The sequence below is a fragment of the Lacerta agilis genome, chromosome 2 (assembly GCF_009819535.1).
Source record: "Lacerta agilis isolate rLacAgi1 chromosome 2, rLacAgi1.pri, whole genome shotgun sequence".
Taxonomy (NCBI): Eukaryota; Metazoa; Chordata; class Lepidosauria; order Squamata; family Lacertidae; genus Lacerta; species Lacerta agilis.
Genome location: NC_046313.1, coordinates 13,780,796 through 13,806,825, shown reverse-complemented (window position 1 = coordinate 13,806,825; position 26,030 = coordinate 13,780,796). Strand labels below are relative to the sequence as shown.

Here is a 26,030-nt window from a genome sequence, read left to right as displayed (position 1 = left end):
TCTCACAGAAACTGGCTCTGATACACCCAGGAGCCTCACACAAATGCTGGAGAGGCAGTTTGCATTTTGCATAAAATGACTGAGGAGCATAGCATTTGGATTTTTCCGGATGAAGAATCTGGCCTTTTTATGGCTCTGTGAGCCCCGGGCCGTAGGACAGCCTGAAAGTTCACCATGTATTTAAACACCCTGAGCCATCCTGTGTTTATCCCGCTCTTTTGCACAGGCCAGCTTTGAGACCGAGACACTGATGCCTCTGTCCCCCTGCAGCCTCTTGCCACCTGCTACGGCTCAGAGTGACAGGGACCCTGGGTTAAGGACCAGCTACTTCTGAAGGCCTTGGTGCAGAGCTGAGGACCGATGGGGCTTCCTGTAGAAAACATCTGTGTACCCCCTGCTCCCTCTCCCCAAATCCATCCTGCTAGGGTGCGGCTGGTAGACCCAGTGGACAGAGATGAGTTGATGACTGAGGTTGCTGGCTAGGCATTTAGGAAATGCTCTCATAACATACCCGCCAACATTTCTTTGATGAAAACCGGGATGTCTTGTTTAATAATAATGATAATAATAATACCCTGCTCATTGGACTGGGTTGCCCCAGCCAATCTGGGCAGCTTCCAACATACATAAAAACATAATAAAACATTAAACATTAAAAAAGCTTCCCTTCAGATGTCTTCTAAAGGTTGCCTAGTTACTTATCTCCTTGGCTCAGGGGTCGCATGAATCCATACCCTTCATCACGTCTCTGATGAAAATAGGGACGTCCTAAGGAAAAGCGGGACATTCTGGGATCAAATCAGAAACTGGGACAGCTTCTGTAAATCTGGGACTGTCCCTGAAATATAGGGACACTTGGAGGGTCTGTTATGAACTGCTCGGTGCATATTATGGTTGTGTTTCAGTTTCTCAGGCAATGAGGTTGTTTCTTTTACCAAACACAGGGTCAGTACGTTGCTATTGACAAGTGTAATTAAATCTATATGCATCTTGAGTGGCTTCTCAATGGTAAACAGGGGAGAGTTAATTAAAGCCCCACTTTAGGGTTAGTGGGGAATCTAGGAACAGATACAGAAAAACCCAGACTGCCTCATCACCACGGTCGGACTCCAGTCTGGGCTGCTAACCCCAACAGCAAACCTTCACCTCACCGCTTCCCATCACTGCTGAGAAGCCCCTTTAAATGTTCCCAAAACCTTTCCACTGTTTATATAAAGAGAGATAAGAACTCTCAACTTGCGCCACTTCATGCTTCCCGTGGTTCCATATTTCTAGGTTCCACTGGTAAGTCTGCTGTAGCAAACAACTTTAAAGGCAGGAATAAATCTGTGGGCCTTGAAAGAGGTGAATGTTTCACAAAAAGCAGTTCAAAAATTTCTTTTCCAAGTTGTTTGCAATTATTTATGTTTTGTTTTCTTTAGAATTTTTTTTATAAATAAAACATGCCTTTAAAAATGAACTGTTAAATAAAACCTCCAGGTGCAGGTTAGGGCAGCTAAAGCCTTCATATCCTGCTTAGCAATTTCTCATAGGCTTCTCACAGGCGACTGAAAGTAAACAGAATGCTGGACTCAAGGGCAGTGGCCTAGCGTGGGTTGCCAGTGCCTGGGGCAAGACAAGTATTGCGCCCTCTAACCTGTGACAGCGCCAGCATGGCAACTGCAGCCCCCCATCCACCTTCTTGATCGGTCCCTACCACCCATTTCTCCCTTTTCACCTTCAGTTCAATGTGGATCACAGCCACCGGCCCAAATAACGACGACAACAACAACAACAACAACAACAACAACAACAACAACAACATTAAAATAATAATAATATAAACCGCACAACAAAATACGTACCTTTCACCTGATGGAAGAAGCAAAGGATTTAGGAGGGGAAAGAGATCGCGGGAGTGCAATTGTGGGACCAGGGTGGGTGAGATTTGAGACTTTCCCTGTCTCTCGAGAGAGGCACAGACAGAGGGGATGGGTGACCTACTTTGAAATTTTGCGCTCCTAATAATTTTCTGCCCAGGGCAACGACCCCTGTGACCGCACCAACCACTGCTTAAAGGGGCTTTACGGTCCAATATGGCACAGTTGTTCCTGTATATTTGGCAAGATGCATTTTCTTTTCAAACTTCACGGGCTTTTCGCTGCAACCATTGAGTGAGATGCTCATACCCAGGCCTGGCCCTATACCTTTCTCCTGACTGAGGGAAAGGACAAGATTATTTAAAGCCTACCGGACTGGACTGCCAACTGCATCTTCTTTCAACCCCGGTGAAATAGGGTAGCAAGAGCATCCTTTACCCCAACCGAAGGCAGCTAGCGTCAGAGGCAAAGGGCAGGCCACGTAGCGCGCACAGCGCTGCCCTTTAAGATGTGGCCCTATTTCTCTTCTCCCTGCCCCATATCCCCCAGCATCTGCGATCGGAGGCGGTCAGTTCACTCTGCCTAATAGCAGGTCCAGCCCCGCTGATAGAATCCAGCTGTTACGTAAATTGTGAAGCAACAGGAATAGGCTCCATCAAGGCAGCCATTTCTGGATCGAATTGTAGCTATTGTTTTCCTTTGGCTGGAGGGGGGGGCTGCCTGCCCTCTGAGCATTTGCCTACCTTGCTGTAGCCGATAAAGACTGGAGCCTCCGTCCAGAATTGAAATGGTCTCGCAGTAGCAGCCAGCATTTGCTGAGGCTGGAACCACTGCTTTATCCCCCCCCCAGGCTTAATTTGTGCCAGTGCTCCCCAGGGCTTAGTCACAGGTCCAGTTTGCAGTCACAGGCTCCAGGGGGCTGCTACTGCCTCCTCAGCAGCTCTCTGGGTTCCTTTTCTTTTTAGGACTTAATCCCCGAGCACGAGACGGTAACAAGTTAGAATCTGATGCGGCTGCTGACCGAAATGGTGAAATTCATCAGTTGTGAACGTTTTGAGAGATGGCTAAAAGTGTCTCCTGATTAACCGAGGCAGATCAACACACAGAGAGAGAGAGATTTCAAAGGCAGTGGTACCTTGGTTCTCAAACTTAATCCATTCCAGAAGTCTGTTCGACTCATGAAACCGTTCAAAAACCAAGGCGCCGCTTCCGATTGGCTGCAGGAGCTTCCTGCACTCAAGCAGAAGCCGTGCCGGAGGTTCGGCTTCCGAAAAACGTTCGCAAACCAGAACGCTTACTTCTGGGTTTTCCGTGTCTGGGAGCCGATTTGTTCGTCAACTAAGCCATTCGAGAACCAAGGTTCCACTGTACAAGGTAAAGGGACCCCTGACCATCAGGTCCAGTCGTTTCCGACTCTGGGGTTGCGGCGCTCATCTCGCTCTATAGGCCGAGGGAGCCAGCGTTTGTCTGCAGACAGCTTCCGGGTCATGTGGCCAGCATGACTAAGCTGTTTCTGGCGAACCAGAGCAGCGCACGGAAACGGCGTTTACCTTCCTGCCAGAGCGGTACCTACCGGTATTTATCTACTTGCACTTTGACGTGCTTTCGAACTGCTAGGTGGGCAGGAGCTAGGACCGAGCGACGGGAGCTCACCCCGTGACAGGGATTCGAACCGCCGACCTTCTGATCAGCAAGCCCTAGACTCTGTGGTTTAACCCACAGTGCCACCTGGGTCCCCTCCACTGTACAAGACTTTACGGGGGGGGGAGAAAGATGGCAAACACCATATAAGAAGAGGCGCCCCCTCCTGTTAAAGAGAGGAAGAAGGGAGAGTATCTCATGGAAGGTAATACTCACTGAGACATAGGTGGGGGTGGCTGGTGAACCCTCGGGGGAACCCCCAAAGGAACCCCCAGGGGGGAAAGGCTCAGAGCCTGGGGATTGGTGATGGACCGATGAGCAGTCAGAGGAAGGAGGAGTGGACTGGGAGGAGGAGGTGTCGGAAGCTGAAGAGGCAACAGAATTTAGTGAGCAGGAAGAGGCTATGGCAGAGAGCAGTCCAGAATCTGGGGCAGAAGTGGAGGCTGGAGGACAGAGGAGGTCAAGAGGCGGAGATGAGGCAGGCTGCTGAAGAATCCAGAGGTTCTCTTGCTCCTGCCGCGGCCAGCTCCCCTCCCCGCTGGTCGCCCAGAACCCAGAGAGGTACGAAGACAGCAGAGCAAGAAGAGACAAGATGATGGAGCCTTAGGCTGCTGGGAAAGGAACTGTTGAAGAACCTTAGAAAGTGGTGGCAAGGCAGGGACCTTCAGTCCTCCTTGGGGCAAGACCTACAAGGAAGAGTTGCTGTGATCACTAGGCTAGCGCTGCTGTGGTTCCTTTGAACAAGATGTTAACTTCACCGACACTGGGTGGTTTATTTCTGATCTACTACTGATGCTGGCTCCTGACACCACGTCCCACCCACTGACAGCTCCAGCCATACCTACCAATATGTGACCCCGGACCACCCAACCACCACAACATACGGCTTTTAGGGCCAAAAAGGTTGCCATCCCATGATCTGGAAAAATAAGTTCCTCCCCCCACTTCAGAACATAGGAAGCTGCCTTGTATTGAATCAGACCAATTGATCCATGCATTGCAGGGGGCTGGACTAGATGACCCTTGTGTCCCTTTTGACTCTACCGTTCTATGATCCAATTGGTAGCTCAGCACCATCCACAGCATCTGGCAGCCCCTATCCAGGGTTTCAGGCAGCGAGCCTCTCCCAGCCCTACCTGGAGATGCCAGGGGGTTGAACCCGGAACCTTTTGCATGCAAAGTGTGTTGCTATACCACTGAACTGGAACAAGTGTTCCCCGTCCCCCTCGTATGCAAATGTATGCAGATTGGAGTTGCAATCCTAGGCACGCTTACTTGGGAGCAAGACTCTTTGCACTTGAACCCAATAAACACGCACAGGGTGGCCGTACTAAAAGATTTTTTATTAAAAAAGAAAAACAATTGGAGGTTTTAAAACCAACTAGGATTTATACGAAGGGCCCAGATGGGCTTTATTCATCTTCCTACCTCCTTAAAAAAAACTACACACAAACAAATTGTGCTTGGTTCACTGTACCCCTGAGCCCAACCACCAAAGATGCAGGAAGCGAGTCCTTTGATCCAGAAGTGCTGCGAATGTTTTGCAGTAGTGTCTCTTCCAGATTTGTTTGCTGTTTGAGCACTGATCACAGAGAGAGGTGGCTGGTTGTACTCTGTTGCATGTCTCTGCTTGTGTTTGCGCGTTCGCGGGAAACAGAGAGGACCACAAAGCAGAAGGGAAGAGGCAGATGCTGTGCCTCCTACCTGGAGCAGCGGAGAGGACTGATCTCTCGTAAGCGACACCATCTCCCTCCGTGGCGTTTATCAGCCAACTTTCCCGCAGCACAGCGCCGTTGCCATATAATTTTCCAGCTGAACCTAGCGAGACAGGGAGCAACACCGAGCCTATCGTGCGCCGGCTCTCGTGTGTCGGCAGCGGCACGAAACAAACGCTGGCCCAGAGAGGGGCGAGGGTGCACCGGGTGAGGGGAACGGAGGAGGCGGCGGGTGACAAAGCGGCAGCGAGAGACTGGAAATTGTATTCCACTGATACGCCAAGCGCCTGCGTGTCTATTTATGTTTCTCTGTCTTGTCGTTTGTCTCGCTCACTCTGGCTGGATTTTCGGGGGATGACATCTCATTACAGCACCGCTCTGGGAGAATGAGGCGGCGGAGATGAAAAAGAGGGGGAGCCCCCTTGTGCTGTGCTTCTCTCCGCCCCGCCCCCCATATCTCTGCTGCCTTTGCAGGCCTTTTTCAAGGAGCCCTGCCTAGCATTAGCACATTTCCAGGGAAAGCGGACCCTCCAAGTGTCCCTTTTTTTCCAGGGACAGTCCCGGATTTACAGAAGCTGTCCCGGTTTCTGATTTGATCCTGGAATGTCCCGCTTTCCCCCAGGACGTCCCTATTTTCATCCAAGAGGGTATGGAGTTACGCAACCCCTGAGCCAAGGAGATAAGTAACTATACAACCTTCAGAAGACATCTGAAGGCAGCCCTGTATAGGGAAGTGGTTTTTTATGTTTAATGTTTCATTATGTTTTTATATACGTTGGAAGCTGCCCGGAGTGGCCAGGGCAACCCAGTCAGATGGGTGGGGTACAAATAGTTGCTGCTGATGGTGGAATAGGATGCCCCAATTTTCATCGGTGAAATGGTGGAGGGTATGGGAAAGGGGTGGGGGTGGGGGTGGGGAGGAATGGCATATAGAAAAGGTCACAAACACCAGACACCGAGAGAAGCATGGTGGCGTTGGAGACTGCGAGCCAAGATTGGAGTGCTGGACAGGGCAGATAGAAGGACAGAGATAGGAAGAGATTTGATGCATGGAAGAGAAGGAACTCGCCGGTAAGTTTTCTCCCCGCCCTCTGGCCAGAAGTAGGAGCCAAGCAATTGATATGCCTTAGCGCCCAGCCTCTGCAACGGGAGATAAAGCTCTTTCCGCCTTGCCTTGAGATGTTTGTGCTGCTATGCTCCACTGCAGAAGGATGATCCCGACTCCCCCTTCAGCGGGTGCCAAGCACCTTAGTTAACTAGTTAGGCTCCGAAATGCGTGGGTTGGGAGTGTGCCTGGCGGGTGCTGGCCTCAAGTGCCGCTGGCTGACTTGGTGGTGGCAGAAGGGAAGAACCATTAACGTTTTCACACGGTGTCCCAAAGGTCTCCCCACCCCACCTCACCCATGTTCTGCCACTCCAGACAGCGCTGAGATTTTAAAAAGGGCCCCTTCCCACACCTGGCCACCCAAGGCAGAAGGCAATGACAGGCATCAGCAGTTGCCAGAGAGTGCCAGGCACTGATGCCAGGCCTAGCAATGATGGTGCTGTTCGGTTTAGGATTTAACCAGAGTTTTTATGTTCTATTCCCTGACCGGAGGTTACTAGAACCTGGGGTGGACACCTTAAGAAAGAGCTCGGCTCGCCTTTGGAGGTGGGTGGGAATGTTTTTGAAGAGGGCCCTCTTGGTAGTTCCATCTCCCTCAGAGCTTTCGGTTGGTGGTGGCCTGAGAGGGGGCATTCTCTGTGGCAGCCCCTCAGTTGTGGAATTTCCTCCCTACAGAGGTTTGTCTGCCTTCTTCAATGTACAGTATTTGGTAAATGTTGAAGACACACGTCTTTACCCAATTCTTGTGACTGTACAGTATTAATATAATAATAATAATGATAATAATGTATTGTTTATACCTCGCCCATCTGGCTGGGTTTCCCCAACCACTCTGGGCGGCCCCTAACAGAATATTAAAAGCACGATAAAACAACAAACATTAAAATTTTCCCTAAACAGGGCTGCCTTCAGATGTCTTCTAAAAGTCAGATAGTTGTTTATTTCCTTGACATCTGATGGGAGGACGTTCCACAGGGCAGGCGCCACTACCAAGAAGGCCTTCTGCCTGGTTCCCTGTAACCTTGCAGTGAGGGAACCGCCAGAATGCCCTCGGAGGTGGACCTCAGTGTCTGGGCTGAACAATGGGGGGGGGGGGAGACGCTCCTTCAGGTATACTGGGCCAAGGCCGTTTAGGGCTTTAAAATCAGCACCAACACTTTGAATTGTGCTCAGAAATATACTGGGAGCCAATGTAGGTCTTTGAGGACCGGTGTTATTCTGGATTAATTGTAGTTTCCAGGTCACCTTCAAAGGTAGCCCCACGTAGAGCGCATTGCAGTAGTCCAAGCAGGAGATAACCAGAGCATGCACCACTCTGGCGAGACAGTCAGCGGGCAGGTAGGGTCTTAACATGCATACCAGACGGAGCTGGTAGACAGCCGCCCTGGACACAGAATTGATCTGTGCCTCCATGGACAGCTGTGAGTCCAAAACGACTCTCAGGCTGCATACCTGGTCCTTCAGGAGCACAGTTACCCCATTCAGGACCAGGGAGTTCTCCACATCTGCCTGCCCCCTGTCCCCCCGAAACAGTACTTCTGTCTTGTCAGGATTCAACCTCAATCTCTCAGCTGCCACCTGCAATCTGTTTTAACTGGTTCTAGCTCTGCATTTTAAATTGTTGTAACCGGTCCCAGGACCTGCCGGCGAAGTGTGGGCATTCCTCCTTCTCTATATTATTATTAAAATTTGTATACCGCGCTATACCCGCAGGTCTTAGGGCGGTTCACAGGATAAAAATCACAACATAAAAACATTAAACGCAAATGTCATGATACACTCAGGTGTGGCTCAGGATTTTTCAAAACATCAGAATCTGGATGAACAGCCAAGAGCTAATACAGCTTGATTCGATCAGGGCAGAGTTTCAAAAGAGAGCCCTGGAACTTGTTCTGAAAGTCTAAGAGCTGACATAGTATGTGTGAAATCATAATATGCTTAAGGCCGGGTGCTTCTGAGAACGTGCAGAATGTTTTCTGGTGGCCAACTGGAACGACTTCCAGGTTGAGGAAGCTCTCAGAGGCAACACGTCTCCTTCTCCCAGGAAAGCTGGAAATTGGGATTATGGACCAAGCGTATTCCCCTGTCCTGTGGATTCTCGTGACTGCATGTACAAATGGGTGCCGGGCATGCAGTTTCTCCCCCGATCCTGCTGTCAGGGCTGCACACTTGGTGTTCTTCGCCCTAGAAAATCAGCCACGGGGCTTGTCAGCTGTTCGGAGGACTGGAAGGACAGCATTTAGCCCCATGGATGATCAATACGATTGCTGCTTTCCTAAGAGGGTTTTACGTGTGCACAATGAGGACCATGGTTTATAAACTGGGTGTGCTTAGATGTGAACCTTCCTACGGCTTAGGAGATGCAGCTGCTCGGCAAAGGGACAAACGTCTGTTTGATCCTATCTCCTCCTCTCCATCCTGTCCTACAGTCGCATTAGCTAATGGTTTAATTTGGGGAGCCAGCCAAAACGTCAATCCCTATTTCAGCGGGGCTCTCTCCCTGCTCTGAAATGGTTAAGAGAGAATTTACGGACTGCGAAAGTTCCTGGCTCACATTTAGGGGAAAGGAGTTTGGGGCACTTGCTCCTACTGATCTGACCCCATAGCTACCAACAGCTTCTGGTTCCTCTCGGCTAAGACATTCCCACCGCTCTTTTATTTTGTAAAATGAGATGCTGCTGTTTATCCTTAAAACGGGGCCTCAAAGCGGCTTGCGACAAAGCAAACGGCACACAATGGCATCAATTAAACAGAATAAAAGCCAGGAGCAGAACAAAACAAGGCATAATCAACACAGGGAGATTAAACTTCAAACCGAAACAAAAAAAGCAATTTTTAAAAAATGCAGGGAGCTGCCTGATACAGAGTCAGAACATTGGTTTATCTAGCTCTGTACTTTTACTGAAATGAATGGCAGAAACTTTCCAGGGTTTGGGGCAGGAGTCCTTTCCAGTCCTACCTGGGATCCTTTGCATGGAAAGCAAATGCTTTGCCACTGAGCTACAGTCCTCCTCCGAGTCTTAGCAGGGAGGGGGCCAACTGAGCCCTTCTAGAGGGGGAGTTCCACAACCTGGGTGCCACAACTGAAAAGGCCCTGCCCTGTATCCCAACCACTTGTGCCTCCGAAGATGAATGGAACGCATTGCAGGGTCTCTGATGTTCAATGCGGAGAGGGTGCAGGATTTGAATGGGAAGAGGCTAGAGCAGGGCAGTATCTGGTTTTTGAAGACTGCGATCTATCACCAGCCTAAACCTCACGATATACCAATATATCACAATGCCTAAAATAAGGATGGAGCTATGCAGAGGCACGGGCTAGCTTCACAGTTTTCCCGCATCGTGATTTTTGCTGGCACCTGCCCTTGTGACTCGCTGCCTCCTGCAGGAGGCAAGGGAGAGCTGAGCAGGCAAGCTTAACAGGGGCTGCTTCACGGTTTCCCCCATGTTGTGATTTTCGCATAGCACACACAAACACACACACACAGCATGATTCGCAATACAGTGGTAGCTTGATTTTTGAACGTAATCCGTTCCAGAAGACCGCTCAAGTTCTGAAATGTTCGAAAACCGAAAACTCAACAACCGACAGCTAGGCCTCAGGATCTTGCACACAGCAGAAGCCAGGTGGCATGTTTGACTTCCGAGGTCTGTTCGGAAAACCAAAACGTTTACTTCTGGGTTTACGGCGTTCGTAAACCGAAATGTTCGTCAATGGAGACGTTCGAAAACAAAGGTGCCACTGCGTATTGCCAGGTCAAAAAATTTGAAACCAGTATCACAATACACTGGTACCTTGGTACTCAAACAGCTTGGCTCCCAAACGCCGCAAACCCGGAAATGTTCTGGTTTGTGAACATTTTTCGGAAGCCGAACGTCCGACATGGCTTCCGAAAAATGAGTGCAGGAAGTTCCTGCAGCCAATCGGAAGCTGCGCCTTGGTTTTCAAACGGTTTGGGGAGCCGAATGGACTCCCGGAACAGATTAAGTTTGAGAACCAAGGTACCACTGTATAGACTTCAAAATCGATTTATCGCCCAACCCCAGAAGAAACTGTCCTCCAAATATCCTGGTTTCATGCTGTCTCAGTATAGGTGTGTTTACATATGAAGCAGAAGACTTTCCCTCGCCTTGAAAGCTGGGGGTCCTTCCAACAGTCCTTCCATGGCTGCAGATGGAGGCTGATTGTGAAAAAGTCTCAGCTCCGCTGCTTTGTAGACAGCCAGCATCATGCTACTGCTGAATGTAAGCATAGCCAGGAGAAGCTGGTGGTAGCATCTGTACAGCAAGTGTGATCTAACCACTCAGGATGCTGGAAGTATGGGAACTCTTGTCCACTTTTCCACATGTAAGCCTACAACCGGTGTGGTATTCTGCCTTGTGCCACCTCCCCAGCACAGAAGACTTTTGCTCCTTCAGGGTATAAAGGTAAAGGTACCCCAGACCATTAGGGTCCAGTCCACAGCTTCCGGGTCATGTGGCCAGCATGACTAAGCCGCTTCTGGCAAACCAGAGCAGCACACAGAAACGCCGTTTACCTTCCCGCCGGAGCGGTACCTATTTATCTACTTGCACTTTGACGTGCTTTCGAACTGCTAGGTAGGCAGGAGCAGGGACCAAGCAACGGGAGCTCACCCTATCGCCCTAAATCCGGGCATCTATTTCCTCAAGCCACAAGGAAGAAGGCACATTTCTGCAACTGCACCACATTAGTGCAGAGATCAAGACTGCACTCAGTAACCAGAAAGAGACAACAGATCATACATGTCTTTTCCTTTCCTTTTTTTATTTTTAAGAAGCCCTTAGGGAAATAAAAGCAGGCTTGATTGCTGGGGAAATCTTGAAAGCCAGCAAGGAGATCCATCACCCCAGCGGTAGGACAGTGCCTGCACAACATAACACACCCACACCCCATTTTTCTCTGCCCCGGGTCAAATTCTGGTCCATGCCCAAGTAGTCATCTCCCACCTTGACTGTTGCAGCAACCTTCTCGACTTCAGACTTCCTCGTTCCCTCCGTCATCTCGCTTCTATTCCAAACCTCGGCTGTCAAAAATATTTACCTCTCTTGTCACTCAGAGCATGTGACGTTCCTTTTGGTGCCTTTTGCTGGCTTCCCATTCCCTTTGGGGTCTTGCGCGAACTCCTTGTCCTTACATTTAAAGAGATCTGTGGCCTTGCTCCACCTTGCTCCTTCCTGCCTCTTTTGTTTTCCCTCTTTGTATTCCTGCTCCTTTATATTCTCTTTACGTCTCTCCTCCAGCTCTCTCACCTTCTCCGCCTACTGAAGGTCTCTTCCCGCTCTCTCAAACGATCTCTGCCTGTTCCCCCTTGCTGCTCCTTACATGTGCAGCTTGCCTCTCTGTGATGCGTACATGGCACCACCGCTCTCCCTTCCTTCAGATCCATCCTCCTCAAACCCCACTTTCCCCACACGGCCTTTGACTTATCCTCTTAATCTCCATTCCCAGTTATAAACAAGGTCCAGGTAACAACAGCTCACGTTTCTCTTTCCCTCCCTGCATTGTTTCCAACTACAATGGTACCTTGCTCCTCAAACTCCGAAAACCCAGAAGTAAGTTCCGGTTTTCGGAAGTTTTTTTGGAAGCCGAACATCCAATGCGGCTGTCAGCTATTGTTCCCGGGGCGCCTGCCCCAATCAGAAGCCGTGCCTTAGTTTTTGAACATTTCGGAAGTCAAACGGACTTCCGGAACTGATTATGTCTGGCACTTTTGTTTTTCCTATTTATTTTGTGTTTTCATTTTTGAGGCTTTTTCGATTAATTTCTGTGACTGCGTGGAACCTAGTCCAGCTACTGATCGATTGATTGTGTGACTGCAGAAATGGATAAAAGCCCCACCATCCAAACAATGACTATCATCAGTGCAGGTAAGAGGGGGGGGGAAATTCATTTTAATTTTCATCATCTACAATACCGTCTTATTTATTTTATAGTACAGTACATTGATTATTGCTTTCATTTTATGGATCAATGGCCTCATTAGATAGTAAAAATTCATGTTAAATTGCTGTTTTAGGGGTTGTTTTTAAAAGTCTGGAACGGATTAATTTGTTTTGCATTACTTTCTAAGGGAAAGCACGCCTTGGTTTGGGAACGCTTTGGTTTTGGAACGGACTTCCGGAACGGATTAAGTTTGAGAACCAAGGTACCACTGTATCTGTAAGTTTTAGTCTATAAGCTCTATAAACAGATACCCATCTCTGTTGCCCAGTACTATTTTCTGGAAAAAGATGTGCCAGAACTCACCATGAACACCTCTCTCATTGTCTTAGAATGGCAATAGCACCCACCTGAGTTCCTGCTAATAATAATAATAATAATAATAATAATTTATTTTTTTATTTATACCCCGCCCATCTGGCTGGGTTTCCCCAGCCACTCTGGGCAGCTTCCAACAGAATATTAAAATACAATCGTCTATTAAACATTAAAAGCTTCCCTAAACAGGGCTGCCTGTATAATCCTGCAAGGTACCGCACACACTGACAGCCCAGCAGGGGCGGCCCAAGACATTTTGCCACCTGAGGTGAAGCACAAAATGGCATCCTCCCTGCCAGGGATGAAGGAGTGACTGAGGATCTACATCAGGAACAAGGGAGGAATAAAGATCCACATCGGGATCCGCTGCCCCCGTTGATCTTGCTGCCTGAGGCGGTCGCGTCAGCTTGCCTCACAGGTGAGCTGGCCCTGAAGTCCAGTCTCCCTCTCTCTAATTGCAAAAAAATCATTACCAAACAAACAAACGCAGAGAACTTTGTACAAATTTACATACTTGATACTTCCAGCTCCATTATGGCAAGTGGAATCCCAGGCAAGCCCTTGGTGGCCAAAAGCCATCTGGAAAGCCCACCTGCAACCAGCCAGAAATTAGGAAGAGTGTTGGAATATCATGAGACACTTAATCTCAGAGTTGTGTGTTCGAGCCCCACATTGGGGATTCCTGCATTGGGGGGGTTAGACTAGATGTCCCTGGTGGTCCCTTCCAACTCTACAATTCTAAGATTCTATGAAGCCATCTCCTACTGAGTTAGCCCATCCAGCTCAGTATTGTCAAACAGCTGCTGGAAGCAGCTCTCCAGGGTTTCAAGACTGGAGTCTCTCCTTGTCCTTCTTGAAGGCGCCAGCGACTGAACCGGACACTGAGGTCCAGTGCTGAGGGCCTTCTGGCGGTTCCCTCGCTGCGAGAAGCCAAGTTACAGGGAACCAGGCAGAGGGCCTTCTCAGTAGTGGCACCCGGCCTGTGGAACACCCTCCCACCAGATGTCAAAGAGAAAACCAACTACCAGACTTTTAGGAGACATCTGAAAGCAGCCCTGTTTAGGGAAGCTTTTAATGTTTAATAGATTATTGTATTTTAATATTCTGTTGGAAGCCGCCCAGAGTGGCTGGGGAAACCCAGCCAGATGGGCGGGGTATAAATAAATTATTTATTATTATTATTATTATGTTGCACCACGGAGCTACAGCCCAGTATAAATCATCAGTTACTTTTAGTGCAGAGTTTAGACACCCCTAGCTACAAGGTTTGCATCCTAACCCTTCCTCTTAACCCAGTTTGTGCATCTGATTGGATCAAATGGATGATCAATGGGCTGAACATGCTGCTTGAGGATGCTGGTGCCCACATCCCTATCACTTTCAGACTTTATTTTTTCCTCTCTGTAGTCCTCCTGTGAGGGTAGCAATACATTTTAGCAATCATATAATTCTGCTTCCTCCCCTGCTGTCATTAAAAACAAAACAAAACTCCCTTTGCTAGGGAGCCTGAGCCATTATTGCAACTGCCCATCTTGAGGCGGAGGTTTTAAGTGACTTGGTGGCTACACTCATGACAACAGAAGCCTCCCGATAGTTTTTGTGCTGCTTTCCTCTAGGTTGAGGCAGACAAGCCCTGTCAGTCCGATGCGAAAGATGCCACAAATCGGGCTGGCTGCCCTTCCGTTCCCCTCCCCCCCCATCGCATCCGAGGCACATTGAGAGATCCTCCGCCCGGTAGCCGTCTTCCAGATCTGATAAAGCATCACACGCAACGCAAGCCCATCCGCTTAAAAGCTCACATGAGTCACCACAACAATCCAATAGTACCGAGCATCAAAATAATTCAGATGATGAACAGATAGGCATGGTGCAAACCCCATTCCATATCAAGAGATATATACAAATCTACAGCTGGGAGTGGCCCTCGTAGCAACGAGCATCTCCCCACAGGCCTTACGATGTAAAGGCCGAGTGAAGAGAAGGCAAGCAATGCTCAGTTTGCCCCATGGGACTTTTTCCTCCTACATCTTATTGGGACTGGGGAGGATCAAGGCATCTCTAAATCTTGTTGTGGTATCCACAAAGACAGAAATCCCTGCTTCAGCACACAAACCCAGCCTTCGGAAGTCTTAGCCACGTAAATGTCCACCGCAAGGCCTCAATATGTCCACACAGTTGCCACAGATACTATCAACTCAGGGTTTAATGCACACAGCCCAAGACACCAGCAAGGTCTCTGCCTAAAAGAACGAGGGTATCTGTTACGGGCCCTGACTGACTTTGGTCCTTCATACATGGTTTGTGTCTTCTCTGCCCATCAGAGATAACATGCTTGTTGTATATACACGCTCTCTTACTCTTGACACATTTTGGCCTCTGTTTCATCTCACCTGCCATGGACAGACTTTCCCTCCCCACCCAACACGAGCGCCAAGCCATGCCTACCGGCAGTTTCACAACAGTCAAACCCTTTCCGCTTTTCAGAGACCGGATCCGAGAAACGGCGACTCACCACTTTGAAGTCACTGGGGTCACACGGCGTCCCACGGAACGTGCAGGCAAGCAGCATTTCCTGGATGTCGTGGCCGGCTCGGTCGGAGAATTCCCGCATGTTGAAGGGTTTCGGCTTGAAGTTGCGGAAATTGGCCTTCTCCTGGAGGATCTCCAGCTGCTTCTCGTCGGCCATTTGGGTGTCTGGGATTTCGTACCTGAAGGAAAACGGCACAGCTCAGTCCCAAGGGGAGAAATGGCTCCACTCGTCTCCCCCGCTTGCTGGGTTGTTTGCTACGTCCACAGGGTGCCACCAGCCCCTCTGGTGTCCCTGTGCAAGAGAGGAGCTGGTGGGGGGCAGTCTAGGAGCACTGCAACGTGGAAGGGGAGGGTCTGAAGCATTCTGGGACATTGCCATTACAGGCAATCGGCTGTGAGAATCTTGCAGCACACAGACATATGTGCAATTAAAATATGGTGTAATGAAAGCACCATGTTACCTCTGAGATAATATGCAATTCCTTGCAAGGGCAGTCTGCCATTCTCAAGAATATGCTGTTACTTTTCTCTTTAAAAACTGCAACTGCAACTTGCAAAGGTATAACATCTGGGTGGTTTGTTGTTTTTTTACACAAGTAACAAATATTTTGTGCTACAGGAACGAGGGCAAACAAATGTGGTGAGGTTTTCTTTCTCCTTCCCCCAAACATTTCTTTCCTTTCTTTCTTTTTTAGTTAAGAGCTTTTTTTAAAATAATACAATATATGCATGTTTGCTCAAATCTATGCCAGTTGCAGAATTTTCTGCGCCTGGTGGAAAATTTGGGTTATTTTGGCTTAGGGTTGTTGTTGCTTTTAATTATTATTAATTGCAAACCGACTAAATCCCAGCATATGGATCGGAAAGAAATTTGGCTTGGCAATTTGGACTTCTTGAAACAGTTTGTGAACCAAAATGCAGCCATCCTCTGCCCTTCAAACTTCTCCAACTTTTGCGGTGCGGTTCTCCAGCAGCAGCAACAACAAAATGTGTTTTTAAGGTTTTATATTTTACTATGTTTTATATAAGCTGTAAGCTGCCCAGAGTGGCTGGGGAAACCCAGCTATAGATAGGCGGGGTATATATAAAAAACGTATCATTACAAAGATGCATACATCAGGTGTCTGTGTGCATAAAAATGCATATATTCATGAAAATAACATGCAAAGAAGAAGAAGAAGAAGTAGAGTTTGGATTTGATATCCCGCTTTATCACTACCCGAAGGAGTCTCAAAGCGGCTAACATTCTCCTTTCCCTTCCTTCCCCACAACAAACACTCTGTGAGGTGAGTGGGGCTGAGAGACTTCAGAGAAGTGTGACTAGCCCAAGGTCACCCAGCAACTGCATGTGGAGGAGTGGAGACGCGAACCCGGTTCACCAGATTACGAGACTACCGCTCTTAACCAGTACACCACACTGGCTCTCTACATTATCTTTAGGGAAATGGCTTGCAAAAAGATGCCGATTTGGAGAAAAGTGCACTAGAATGCCGACTGACTTTTGCGAGGACTTCGTAAACTAAGGCAGAGATGTGGAGAACTAAACTTAAGATTGGAAAAATAGTAATCTAAAATTGAGAAGATTCACCCATCTCTACCGCTGTGCCCGAGGACTCTAAGATTCACAACTTTAGCTATCCCTAACATGGGTGCATCTGCCCAGAGCTCAGGTTCATTTCTGGCGCATGAAATCTGTGGGAGAATTCAAGCATCCCTTTTGTGGTGTGGGATGAGCCGCTTCCTTATGGACAACTACGATGTCAGTAGGACATGGAATTCGGAAGTGGGTGGGGCCAGTGACATCTGCAAACGTAGCATATGGATTGGCCTAAGGAGCCTATGGGAATGACAACACATAATCTGGCTTCTATTGTTATCCTCACACAATCCCTGGAAGACCCAAACTCAGGACTGTACCAGCATCTCAGATGTTGAAGCCCACTAAACATGGCTTCTCCCTGAAATGAGGTGGTTGCTATTTTTCATGCTGCTAACCAGAGTGTAAAAGTAATTTCTTTCTTTCTTTGTGGAAAGCGGTGAACGTTTTGGTTGTTGTTGTTGTTGTTGTTGTTGTTTTAAATAAATTATATGCCAAGGCTACTTTATCGATATCTGGCTCTTACTTCCAAAATGTCCCTTTGCGGAATCTGTTTTATTAACACGTCTGCAAAAGTATAGGGAACCTTCTGTTTATTTTATTCCAACGGCAACTATGCGCTCCACACAGTTGTCGCTCTCCACTTTCCTCGTGTGTTGTTGTGTTTGAAAACTGAAAGGCATCTTTTAAAAAAATAAAATATTCTTCTTCAACCAGGCCTTTGGCTGATCAATATTCTACAGCCTTTTAAATGCAGCTGTGGGAAGGGGAGGGGGTTATTGTTCTGTTGTTCGGGTTTAATTATTTACAGTGTTTCATCTTGTGTCTTATTCTGTGAACTGCCCCCCGAGATCTCTTGAAGAAGGGCGGTGCATAAATTTAATAAATAATAAAATAGTAATCAATAAAAATAAAATGATACGCCAGAAGACTGGGAAGTTCCTGGAGCAGACAGGCACAGAAGAATAGTCTGGAGGCAGTGGGGCAACTGGGAATCTTTAGATCCTGGACAAAAAAAGATCTTATGGGATGGGAAGACAGAAGAAATACCTACGATACAAGACTGGCAGATGAAAATGATGGACTATATGGAGCTCGCTGAACTGACCGGGAAACTCCGAAACCAGACGGACGAAGCGGTGGAGAAAGATTGGACTAAATTTAAAGTATATTTGAAAAAATAAGCTAAAATAAGTATTTAAATGCAGACAGATAGAAATAGGTAGGCTACAGATATAGAAGTTAGATTACAATTAGTAATAGAGGAAGTAATGATAAGATAATTAAGATAAGATAAGATAAGATGATTAGGGTTTTAAGATAGAGCATAAAAAGGTAAGGAAATTACTAAAGATGATTTACAAGGAAAGCAGCCAGAGGGGACGAGAGGAAGTCCACCCACAATGTTATATAGAAGACTAGATAGGTTTACTGTCACTCACTCTCAGTGAAAGTGAAATCTCTCAGTGAGAGATTTCACTTTCTTGGGTTCCATGATCACTGCAGATGGTGACAGCAGTCACGAAATTAGAAGACGCCTGCTTCTTGGGAGAAAAGCAATGAAAAACCTAGACAGCATCTTAAAAAGCAAAGACATCACCTTGCCGACAAAGGTCCGTATAGTTAAAGCTATGGTCTTCCCAGTAGTAATGTACGGAAGTGAGAGCTGGACCATCAAGAAGGCTGATCGCCGAAGAATTGATGCTTTTGAATTATGGTGCTGGAGGAGACTCTTGAGAGTCCCATGGACTGCAAGAAGATCAAACCTATCCATTCTCAAAGAAATCAGCCCTGAATGCGCACTAGAAGGACAGATCCTGAAGTTGAGGCTCCAGTACTTTGGCCACCTCATGAGAAGAGAAGACTCCCTAGAAAAGACCCTGATGTTGGGAAAGATGGAGGGCACAAGGAGAAGGGGACGACAGAGGATGAGATGGTTGGACAGTGTTCTCGAAGCTACTAACATGAGTTTGGCCAAACTGCGAGAGGCAGTGAAGGATAGGCGTGCCTGGCGTGCTCTGGTCCATGGGGTCACGAAGAGTCGGACACGACTGAACGACTGAACAACAGATAGGTTTAAATAGGTATTTTTGTTTTTGTATGGTTATACTGTTTTTATTGTTTTTCTTTTTTGTATGTACTTTTTGTATACTTTTTGTGTAGTGTTTTTGTTACGTACTATGTTAAAAATCAATAAAAAATTGGGGAAAAATATCTTATGGGATGGCCTCTCCTTAGGCCACAGGTTGCCAACATGCGCCCTGTGATTGTACATGTGTCCACAGATGCCTTCCCTCGTGCCCACAAGGCCTCCTGCCCTCCTCCTGTTGAAATTAGACTTGAATTCCATTGTAGCCAATATTGCAGAGTGCAGGCTGTGCTTGGTGGTAGTGTGTGTGTGTGTGCGCGCGTGTGTGTTGCTTACAACAGTTCTCCAGTTTGCAAAGGTGCCTGAGGGCTCCAAAAGGTTGGTAACCCCCGTTTTGGATGGTACTGAACTTATTGCAAACTCTGGCAAGTCAGTCCTGCTGCACTGGAGAACCCTCCTGCTAACATCCTGCTCAGTGGGGTCCTAGACTTTTGCACCTTCATATCCATCCCACCGTTACCTGGAACGAGTCGCCCATTTATTCCTAGAGTGCAGCTGATCTGGGAAGTTTTTATCAGCCAGCAGTACAGGGCTGGCTGACTGAGATCACCCAATTCCAAGCACCAGGAGGTTTCTAGGCTAAGATGCCAGAGTCTCAAGCTGCCTGCAATAAGCTCCTCCTCCTACCAGTGACCCTAGTGGTTCAAGGACCGGGGGGATCAGCAACTGTCCCGCAGCGCCTGATAGAAATACTGTAAAAGATACCACTTTCAGAGATGGCTAGGGCCAGCCGCAAAACTACTCAGATGTTGCTCAAAATAAAATAAACCCAGTTCTCCAACACAAAATATCAAATCAAGCATATTCGACAAGGCATGTGTACCTTTTGCTTACTTTGCATAAATGTGATTAATTGTGTGCAGTGTTCTGCACGACACATTGGATCATAATTTGAATTTTTTTTTTTTTTTGCGGGGAGCTGTGCATTGGGAGAAAGATGTAGCAGGCAAGTTGCATGGCTGAAGGAATATATAGCTGGAACCCACAGGAGTAGGCAGAGCAAGACCAGCAATTATGACAGGCCTTGGGACTTCACGTTGCTGGCTTTTCGCAAGACCTCACGATCATTAAGGCTGGATGGAGCGATGTGGCTCCCCCGCCCCCACAATATTACTTACTACCATTCTCAGAAATCCAGATTCATCACCAGATGGCACATTTTGCACATAAGAGAACTGCATTAGAGAACCATCGCTTCAAACATGTGCACACACACAGACAGCCTGCTGCTTCTTTCCTTGCTAAAACCCCCTTGCCAAGAAACGATTGCAAAAAGAAGAGCATTGCTTATGTGACTTTCGTAGACCAGGAAGTCAGAAAGCTGAGCCCCACTACTTGAGACAACAGCTGCCAAGTCCAGTCAAAAACTGTGGACTTCTGTTCCGGAGACCATGAACACCCAGAGAGAGACAAGCCAGGAGGAATAGCATTCTTTTAGCTTGTTGGTCCATTTTGATTTGGCCACTGCTGGAAGTAGAATGGATCAGACCATCAGCCTGACCCCCGGGCAGCTGTTGCCTACAAAATGCCCAATTTTAACTTTAATGGATTGTGCTGGCACAAGATGTAGAAACAGCAAATAGCTTAGATAGCTCGGGGTGAGGAAAGAGAAGAGTCATTGGACAAATGCACAAAGGAGATGTCTATCACAGCTATTAGCTCTGACGGCTAAATAGACCCTCCATGTTCAGCTCCAGTTATGTCACTTCATTAATACCAAAGATTTGGGACACTGAGACCAGGGATGGGCTGCTGGCCTTTAAGTTTAATAATAATAGTTTATTATTACGGTCGGAGACCAGCTTGACCTTGTAAGTTTCCCAGAAGCTTCTGGCTGGCCATGGATGGAAAAGGAACTCTGGACTAGGACTTCTTGTCCAATCCAGCTGGGCTCTTCATATGTTTGTTATGCTCTGAAACAAGGGGCCACCTGCCCAGATGTTATGGCACAGTGACCTTTTAAATAAGGAGCAGGCTTTAAAAGAAAGGAAGTCCCATTCAAAACGGACCATTCTGCCTTTTTATACAGCCCAAGATTCTGGTCAACAACAAATCAAAAGATTGGTCACCAGGTAGGACAGATTCTGCCATACAGAACGGATTTACAACATCCCCGTTGAGACAGAGGGATGTGAGAGCATTTAAGCGAGCTGAATTCTGGGCCATCCTGACTTAGAAACCCATGCAAACTTATCAACAAGACTATCCTCCCCTCCCTCGGCGGTTGGGAAAATAATTGGATCGCGATGCACTGCCAAGGAGTTGCGATTCTCTCCAGCAGAGGGCAGAAAGGTGCCTGGATGAGATGCGGTGAAATGCACATGGGGGGTTCTTCCTTAGGGTTCATGCTCCGGAGCACTTAAGAGCAGTCACTAAAACAGAGAGCGGCTGCAGCACAGCTCTGCTACAGAGACAAGGCAAAGAAACTCCTGCTGCATAACTCCTGTGCTAGCCAACCTTCCAGAAAACCCAAACGGTCTCTTGCCCTCTCGCAAGAGCCACACACAGGTGTGAGTTTTAGCGGTCTTATCCCTGGATCCCCTTGAACACACCTGCAGGGAACTGTAAGGGATCGTGCCTGTAAGAATGCCAGGGTGGGGCCTTCTTCAGGGCCTCTCCAATTGGTCGTAAACATTACCCTGTTCCCATAGGGACCGGCTCTGTTAAGTACCAGGAAGTGTGTGTGTGTGTGTGTGTGTGTGTGTGTGATGAGGCTTACAAATGCGTGAAAAGCTGCATTGAAGGAAGGAAGCAATCAGAAGTGCAAGCAGTGCTCACAGCTGTATCCACAGTAGGGGAATAAATCAGTTTTGAAGAGTCTTAAAGGAACATGACTGAAAAAAGGGAATGCCTCGTGCCACGTTGCCAGGGGTGTTTCACCCGCATGTGCAGCACTTGCAAGGAGCCACATGTGTGGCATGCCCAGCGCATGCCACTGGATCTAGCCTGACGTAGGGCGTTTCTGGGCCTGCAAGTGTAGCCCATGCAAGTGGCCAGGCATACAAAAACGCACATCTTGAAAGGTGTCAAGCTAGCCAATTCCAATTACAGACGACTCCCCATTTATGCACCAGTCCGGGAACCGTGTCAATAGAACACACTTTGGTGCACAAAGTCCCCCAACATACACACACGCACCCCTGCACACCGTGCGAGGGCCGCAGGTGCCCTAACTGTTGAACGCCAACCCGCAGCGATGTGCGCTTGGGTACCCCGCTCAGCGGGCATGGAGGCCCTGCGCCACCGCCCAACCACCGCAATGGGACCTACCGACTATTGAGGAGGGCCAGCAGCTCACCAGCGTGGTACAGGTCATTCTTGGTCACCCGGCTGAAGCGGAACTCGTTGAGGTTGCAGAAGGTGACGGCCGGGAAGGTCATGTGGGAAGCGGCCACTTCGTCCAGCTTGGTGACGTGCGGGTAGAGGAAGTAGTACTGGATCCTCTCGTTGCACTCGAAGAGCAGCATGGCCAAGGAGCCCAGGAAGCAAAGGGTCCAGAAGACGCGCTTGGCGAAGAAGCGCTCGTACGAGAAGATGTGCGACAGGCCGTGCAGCGTGGAATTGCTGGCGAACGCCTCGATGCTCACCGGCTGCCCGTTCTCCACCTCCTCTTCGTCCACCTTCAGGTCCATCATGGTCAGGCCTGGGACAGGGAAGGAGAAGCAGCTCTGCGGGGAAACGGGAGAAGAAAGCGGCAACGCCGGGTGAGCGCCTGCCCTCTTCGGATCCCTCCACACCTGCTCGAGCCTCGGGAAGACAGCGAACCCCGCCAGCTCCCCTTCCCCGCCTCCCAAGCCAAGCCGTCGTCTGGAGGAGAGGACGAGATGGACGTCGAGGCGCCCTCCCCTTCCTCTCTGGCTCTTCCCGGTTCCCGGAGTTCACCCCTTCTCCCGGCTGCCCCTTTAACTCGGGGTGTGTGCGTGCGCGTGCAGGGGCGAAACTAGGCTTTATTTCACCCGGCTCCGAGATCCACTTTGGCAACCACCCCCCACCCTGCGCATTTGTGGCACCCCTCTGGAGGCTTCACCAGGGGCAAACAAACCTAGGGCTATAGCCCCCCCACACAGCCCCCATCTCCCCAGCGTAGCCACGGCTCTGGTGTGTGGGAATCCCCCCTCCCCATTCCTACCCCACCAATTCCCCTCCCCTCCCCGCGCGGTCCCGCTTTACGCGCCGAGCATGCAAACCTGGAAGCAGGGCCAGCGTCGGCAGCCGGGAGCTGGCGCTCCGAGGGATGCAATGCTCGCCGGCTGCGCTGGCCGTGCGGGGCTTTTGGAGAGGCTGCGAAGCGCAAAGGCGCACGGCGAGAGCGCCAAGGGTTCCCGAGCCCAGGCGGCACCTGGCGGCGGCGGGGAGGAGGAGGTGGCGGCGGAGAGGATCCTCCTCCTTCTCCCTTCCTGGCTGGAATCAAAGAAAGGCGATCGGGGCCGGAAAGCAGGCAGCTGAGCGCGACTAAGCAGCGGCGGCGGCGGCGGCGGCGCGTGTCTCGGTGCCAAAGCCAGGCATCCTCTCCCCTGGTGGCGAGCGCGGCGGCTGCTCCTCGGGGCGGGGCGGCCGAGGGAGGGAATCGCGCCGGGCTCCGAGGCAGGAGGAGGATCCGCAGGAATTCGCTGCGTCCCCCACGGGAGCCAGGGCCCAAGTGGGCTGGCAGGGCTGGCTGGCCGAGCCGGGAGCCCCTGCGAGAGATCGCCGGGTGGCGGCAGCAGCGGCGAAGGTTGGGCGTCGTGCGAGTGTGTGAGTGCGCGCGCCTGTGCGCGAGGAGGAGGAGGAGGAGAGCGGCTCGCCGCGCTTGGAGGTGCCCAATCTGGGACTGCAGGGGGCGGCGTAGGGTGTGCGCGCCGGCAGCAGGAGCTGTTGCAAGATGAGGCCGTGAACATGTGTGTGCTAGAGAGAGCGAGAGAAAATCAGAGTCTTCCCCGCTCCCGCAGCGGCCTCCCATTCACGTTTTGCTTTTTTTTCTCTGAACTGATGCCAAAGTCCCGCGCCGTCGCCCTCCCTCCCGCACGCAGAGCATTCAAAGACCTATTCACGCCATCATTCATTGCGCTTCAGGAGCTCACACGAGCTGACGGTTCGCCCAACGCCGGGCATATTCTTAAATGGTGCTCCCCCCACGCCCCTGACAGCCCTGGGGCACATAGAATTGTAGAGTTGGACGTGACCCCGAGGATAATCTAGTCCAACCCCCTACAATGCAGGAACATGCAGCTGTCCCATACGGGGATCGAACCTGCAACCTTGGTGTTATCAGCACCATGCTCTATCCAGCTGGCCAGGTCCAAATGGCCGTTCACTGCGTCCCCGGGAAAGGTCCGATTTGCACCCATGATGCAGGGCAAGCTTTGTTGTTGTTGTTCAGTCGTTCAGTCGTGTCCGACTCTTCGTGACCCCATGGACCAGAGCACGACAGGCACGCCTATCCTTCACTGCCTCTCGCAGTTTGGCCAAACTCATGTTAGTAGCTTCGAGAACACTGTCCAACCATCTCATCCTCTGTCATCCCCTTCTCCTTGTGCCCTCCATCTTTCCCAACATCAGGGTCTTTTCTAGGGAGTCTTCTCTTCTCATGAGGTGGCCAAAGTACTGGAGCCTCAACTTCAGGATCTGTCCTTCTAGTGAGCACTCAGGGCTGATTTCTTTGAGAATGGATAGGTTTGATCTTCTTGCAGTCCATGGGACTCTCAGAGTCTCCTCCAGCACCATAATTCAAAAGCATCAATTCTTCGGCAATAAGCCTTCTTTATGGTCCAGCTCTCACTTCCAAGCTAGTAAGTATATTATACCATGCTGCTTTATCTTGAATAGTGTGCCTATACAATACAGTACTCCTTGTACTCGCTCGCACAGACCAGGCTGTTGCATTCTGACGTTCTCACTTCAAGGTTTCAGGTTTATCCAAAAAACAAAAACCCCATGATTGCCAACTTGAATAAAATTTTGGGGTGGAGGCAGGTAAGCCTCATCCCTCATAATTGATCACATACAAATCGGTGCACAGGCACCATTTGAATGGCAATGCCCATCAACTGGGGTGGGGGTGCAAAGGTGCCTCAGCCCCTAGGAGGTGGCTCCTATGGTGTATACCTAAATATGTAATAGGCCAAGAAGTCCCTGTTGGGTCGTGGGGGTGGGGGCAAGGGCGATCCTCCTGGCATAACGCAGGAATGTTTCCAGCCTGACTCCCCCACCAGCGATGAGCAAGCAGCTCTCCAGCCTTTCCTACGGCTTTCCCGACGTTGTATTATGACCCGTGCCGTTCAGACACCGGGCACATATTCAGAGATCTTGCAGGGTAAAACGCAGATGGACTGAGGCAGAGGTGTGTGCTACAAACTACGTTTATTACTAAGTATAAGGCAGAATAAAAGAAAACATGTCTCCTCTCACTGAGTGAAGTCCGAAGAAGAAGTGAAACAACTACCGGAAACAAGAGTACAGCAAACATCCATTCCCTGTGATTCCAACAATCAGTCATGGAATGTATAAACACAGTCTCGTGACTGCACAGTGAGAGGAATAGAATCTGACAGTCCCTGGGCTTGCACAAGTGACTCTTCACCTTCTCCCTCCCACCCTCAGTAAGACCACAGAAGGGATGTTATTTGCACTCAGTGGCCATTAAAATGGGCTTAGGTCAGGATAGAGTCCCTTGTTGGATCCCCAACATTTCCTAGCAGACTGGGAGTGACCCCTGTCTAGAATTATGGAGAGCTGCTGCCAGTCAGAGTAGACCCTACTCAGCTAGACTGGACAATTGTCTGAATCATTACAAGGCAGCTTCTTGTCTTAAAGCACGCACACACACACACACACACCCCAATCCTGGGAACTGTAGCTTGTGAAGGGTTTTGGGAATTGTAGTACTGTGGAGGGTTAGCTTCAATCCCCTGGATTCCTTGTGGGGGGTGCTTTAAATGAGTTTTAAATGTACACTGCCTGTGGGGATAGCCAGCAGATGGGACGACCAGTAATCCCAGAGTTCCTGCTCCCACTGCGTCGTGAAAGGGTCCGCTGGCTATGATCTGAAGGTAGTTGTCGTGAGTTCTGAAGGTTACTGAAGGTTTCCGAAGGTTTTCTGCAGGTATCTGAAGGTTCCGGAGATTCCGGAGGTCTCCAGAGAGAAAGATAGGCTAAGCTAGGTAGCGGCCAAAACTTAGA

At 49.4% G+C, this 26,030-nt stretch overlaps 1 protein-coding gene across 1 annotated transcript in view; it reads right to left on the bottom strand.

The window, feature by feature from the left end:
• ASIC1 (acid sensing ion channel subunit 1) overlaps positions 1-23,635 on the bottom strand; it is a 186,425-nt gene extending 162,790 nt beyond the window's left edge. Inside the window, 3 exon segments of the mRNA XM_033138676.1 lie at positions 15,110-15,305; positions 22,143-22,540; positions 23,060-23,635. Of these exon segments, the coding sequence (XP_032994567.1) occupies positions 15,110-15,305; positions 22,143-22,507 (561 nt within the window). The 5' untranslated portion in view covers positions 22,508-22,540; positions 23,060-23,635.
• Positions 23,636-26,030: the final 2,395 nt, after the last annotated feature.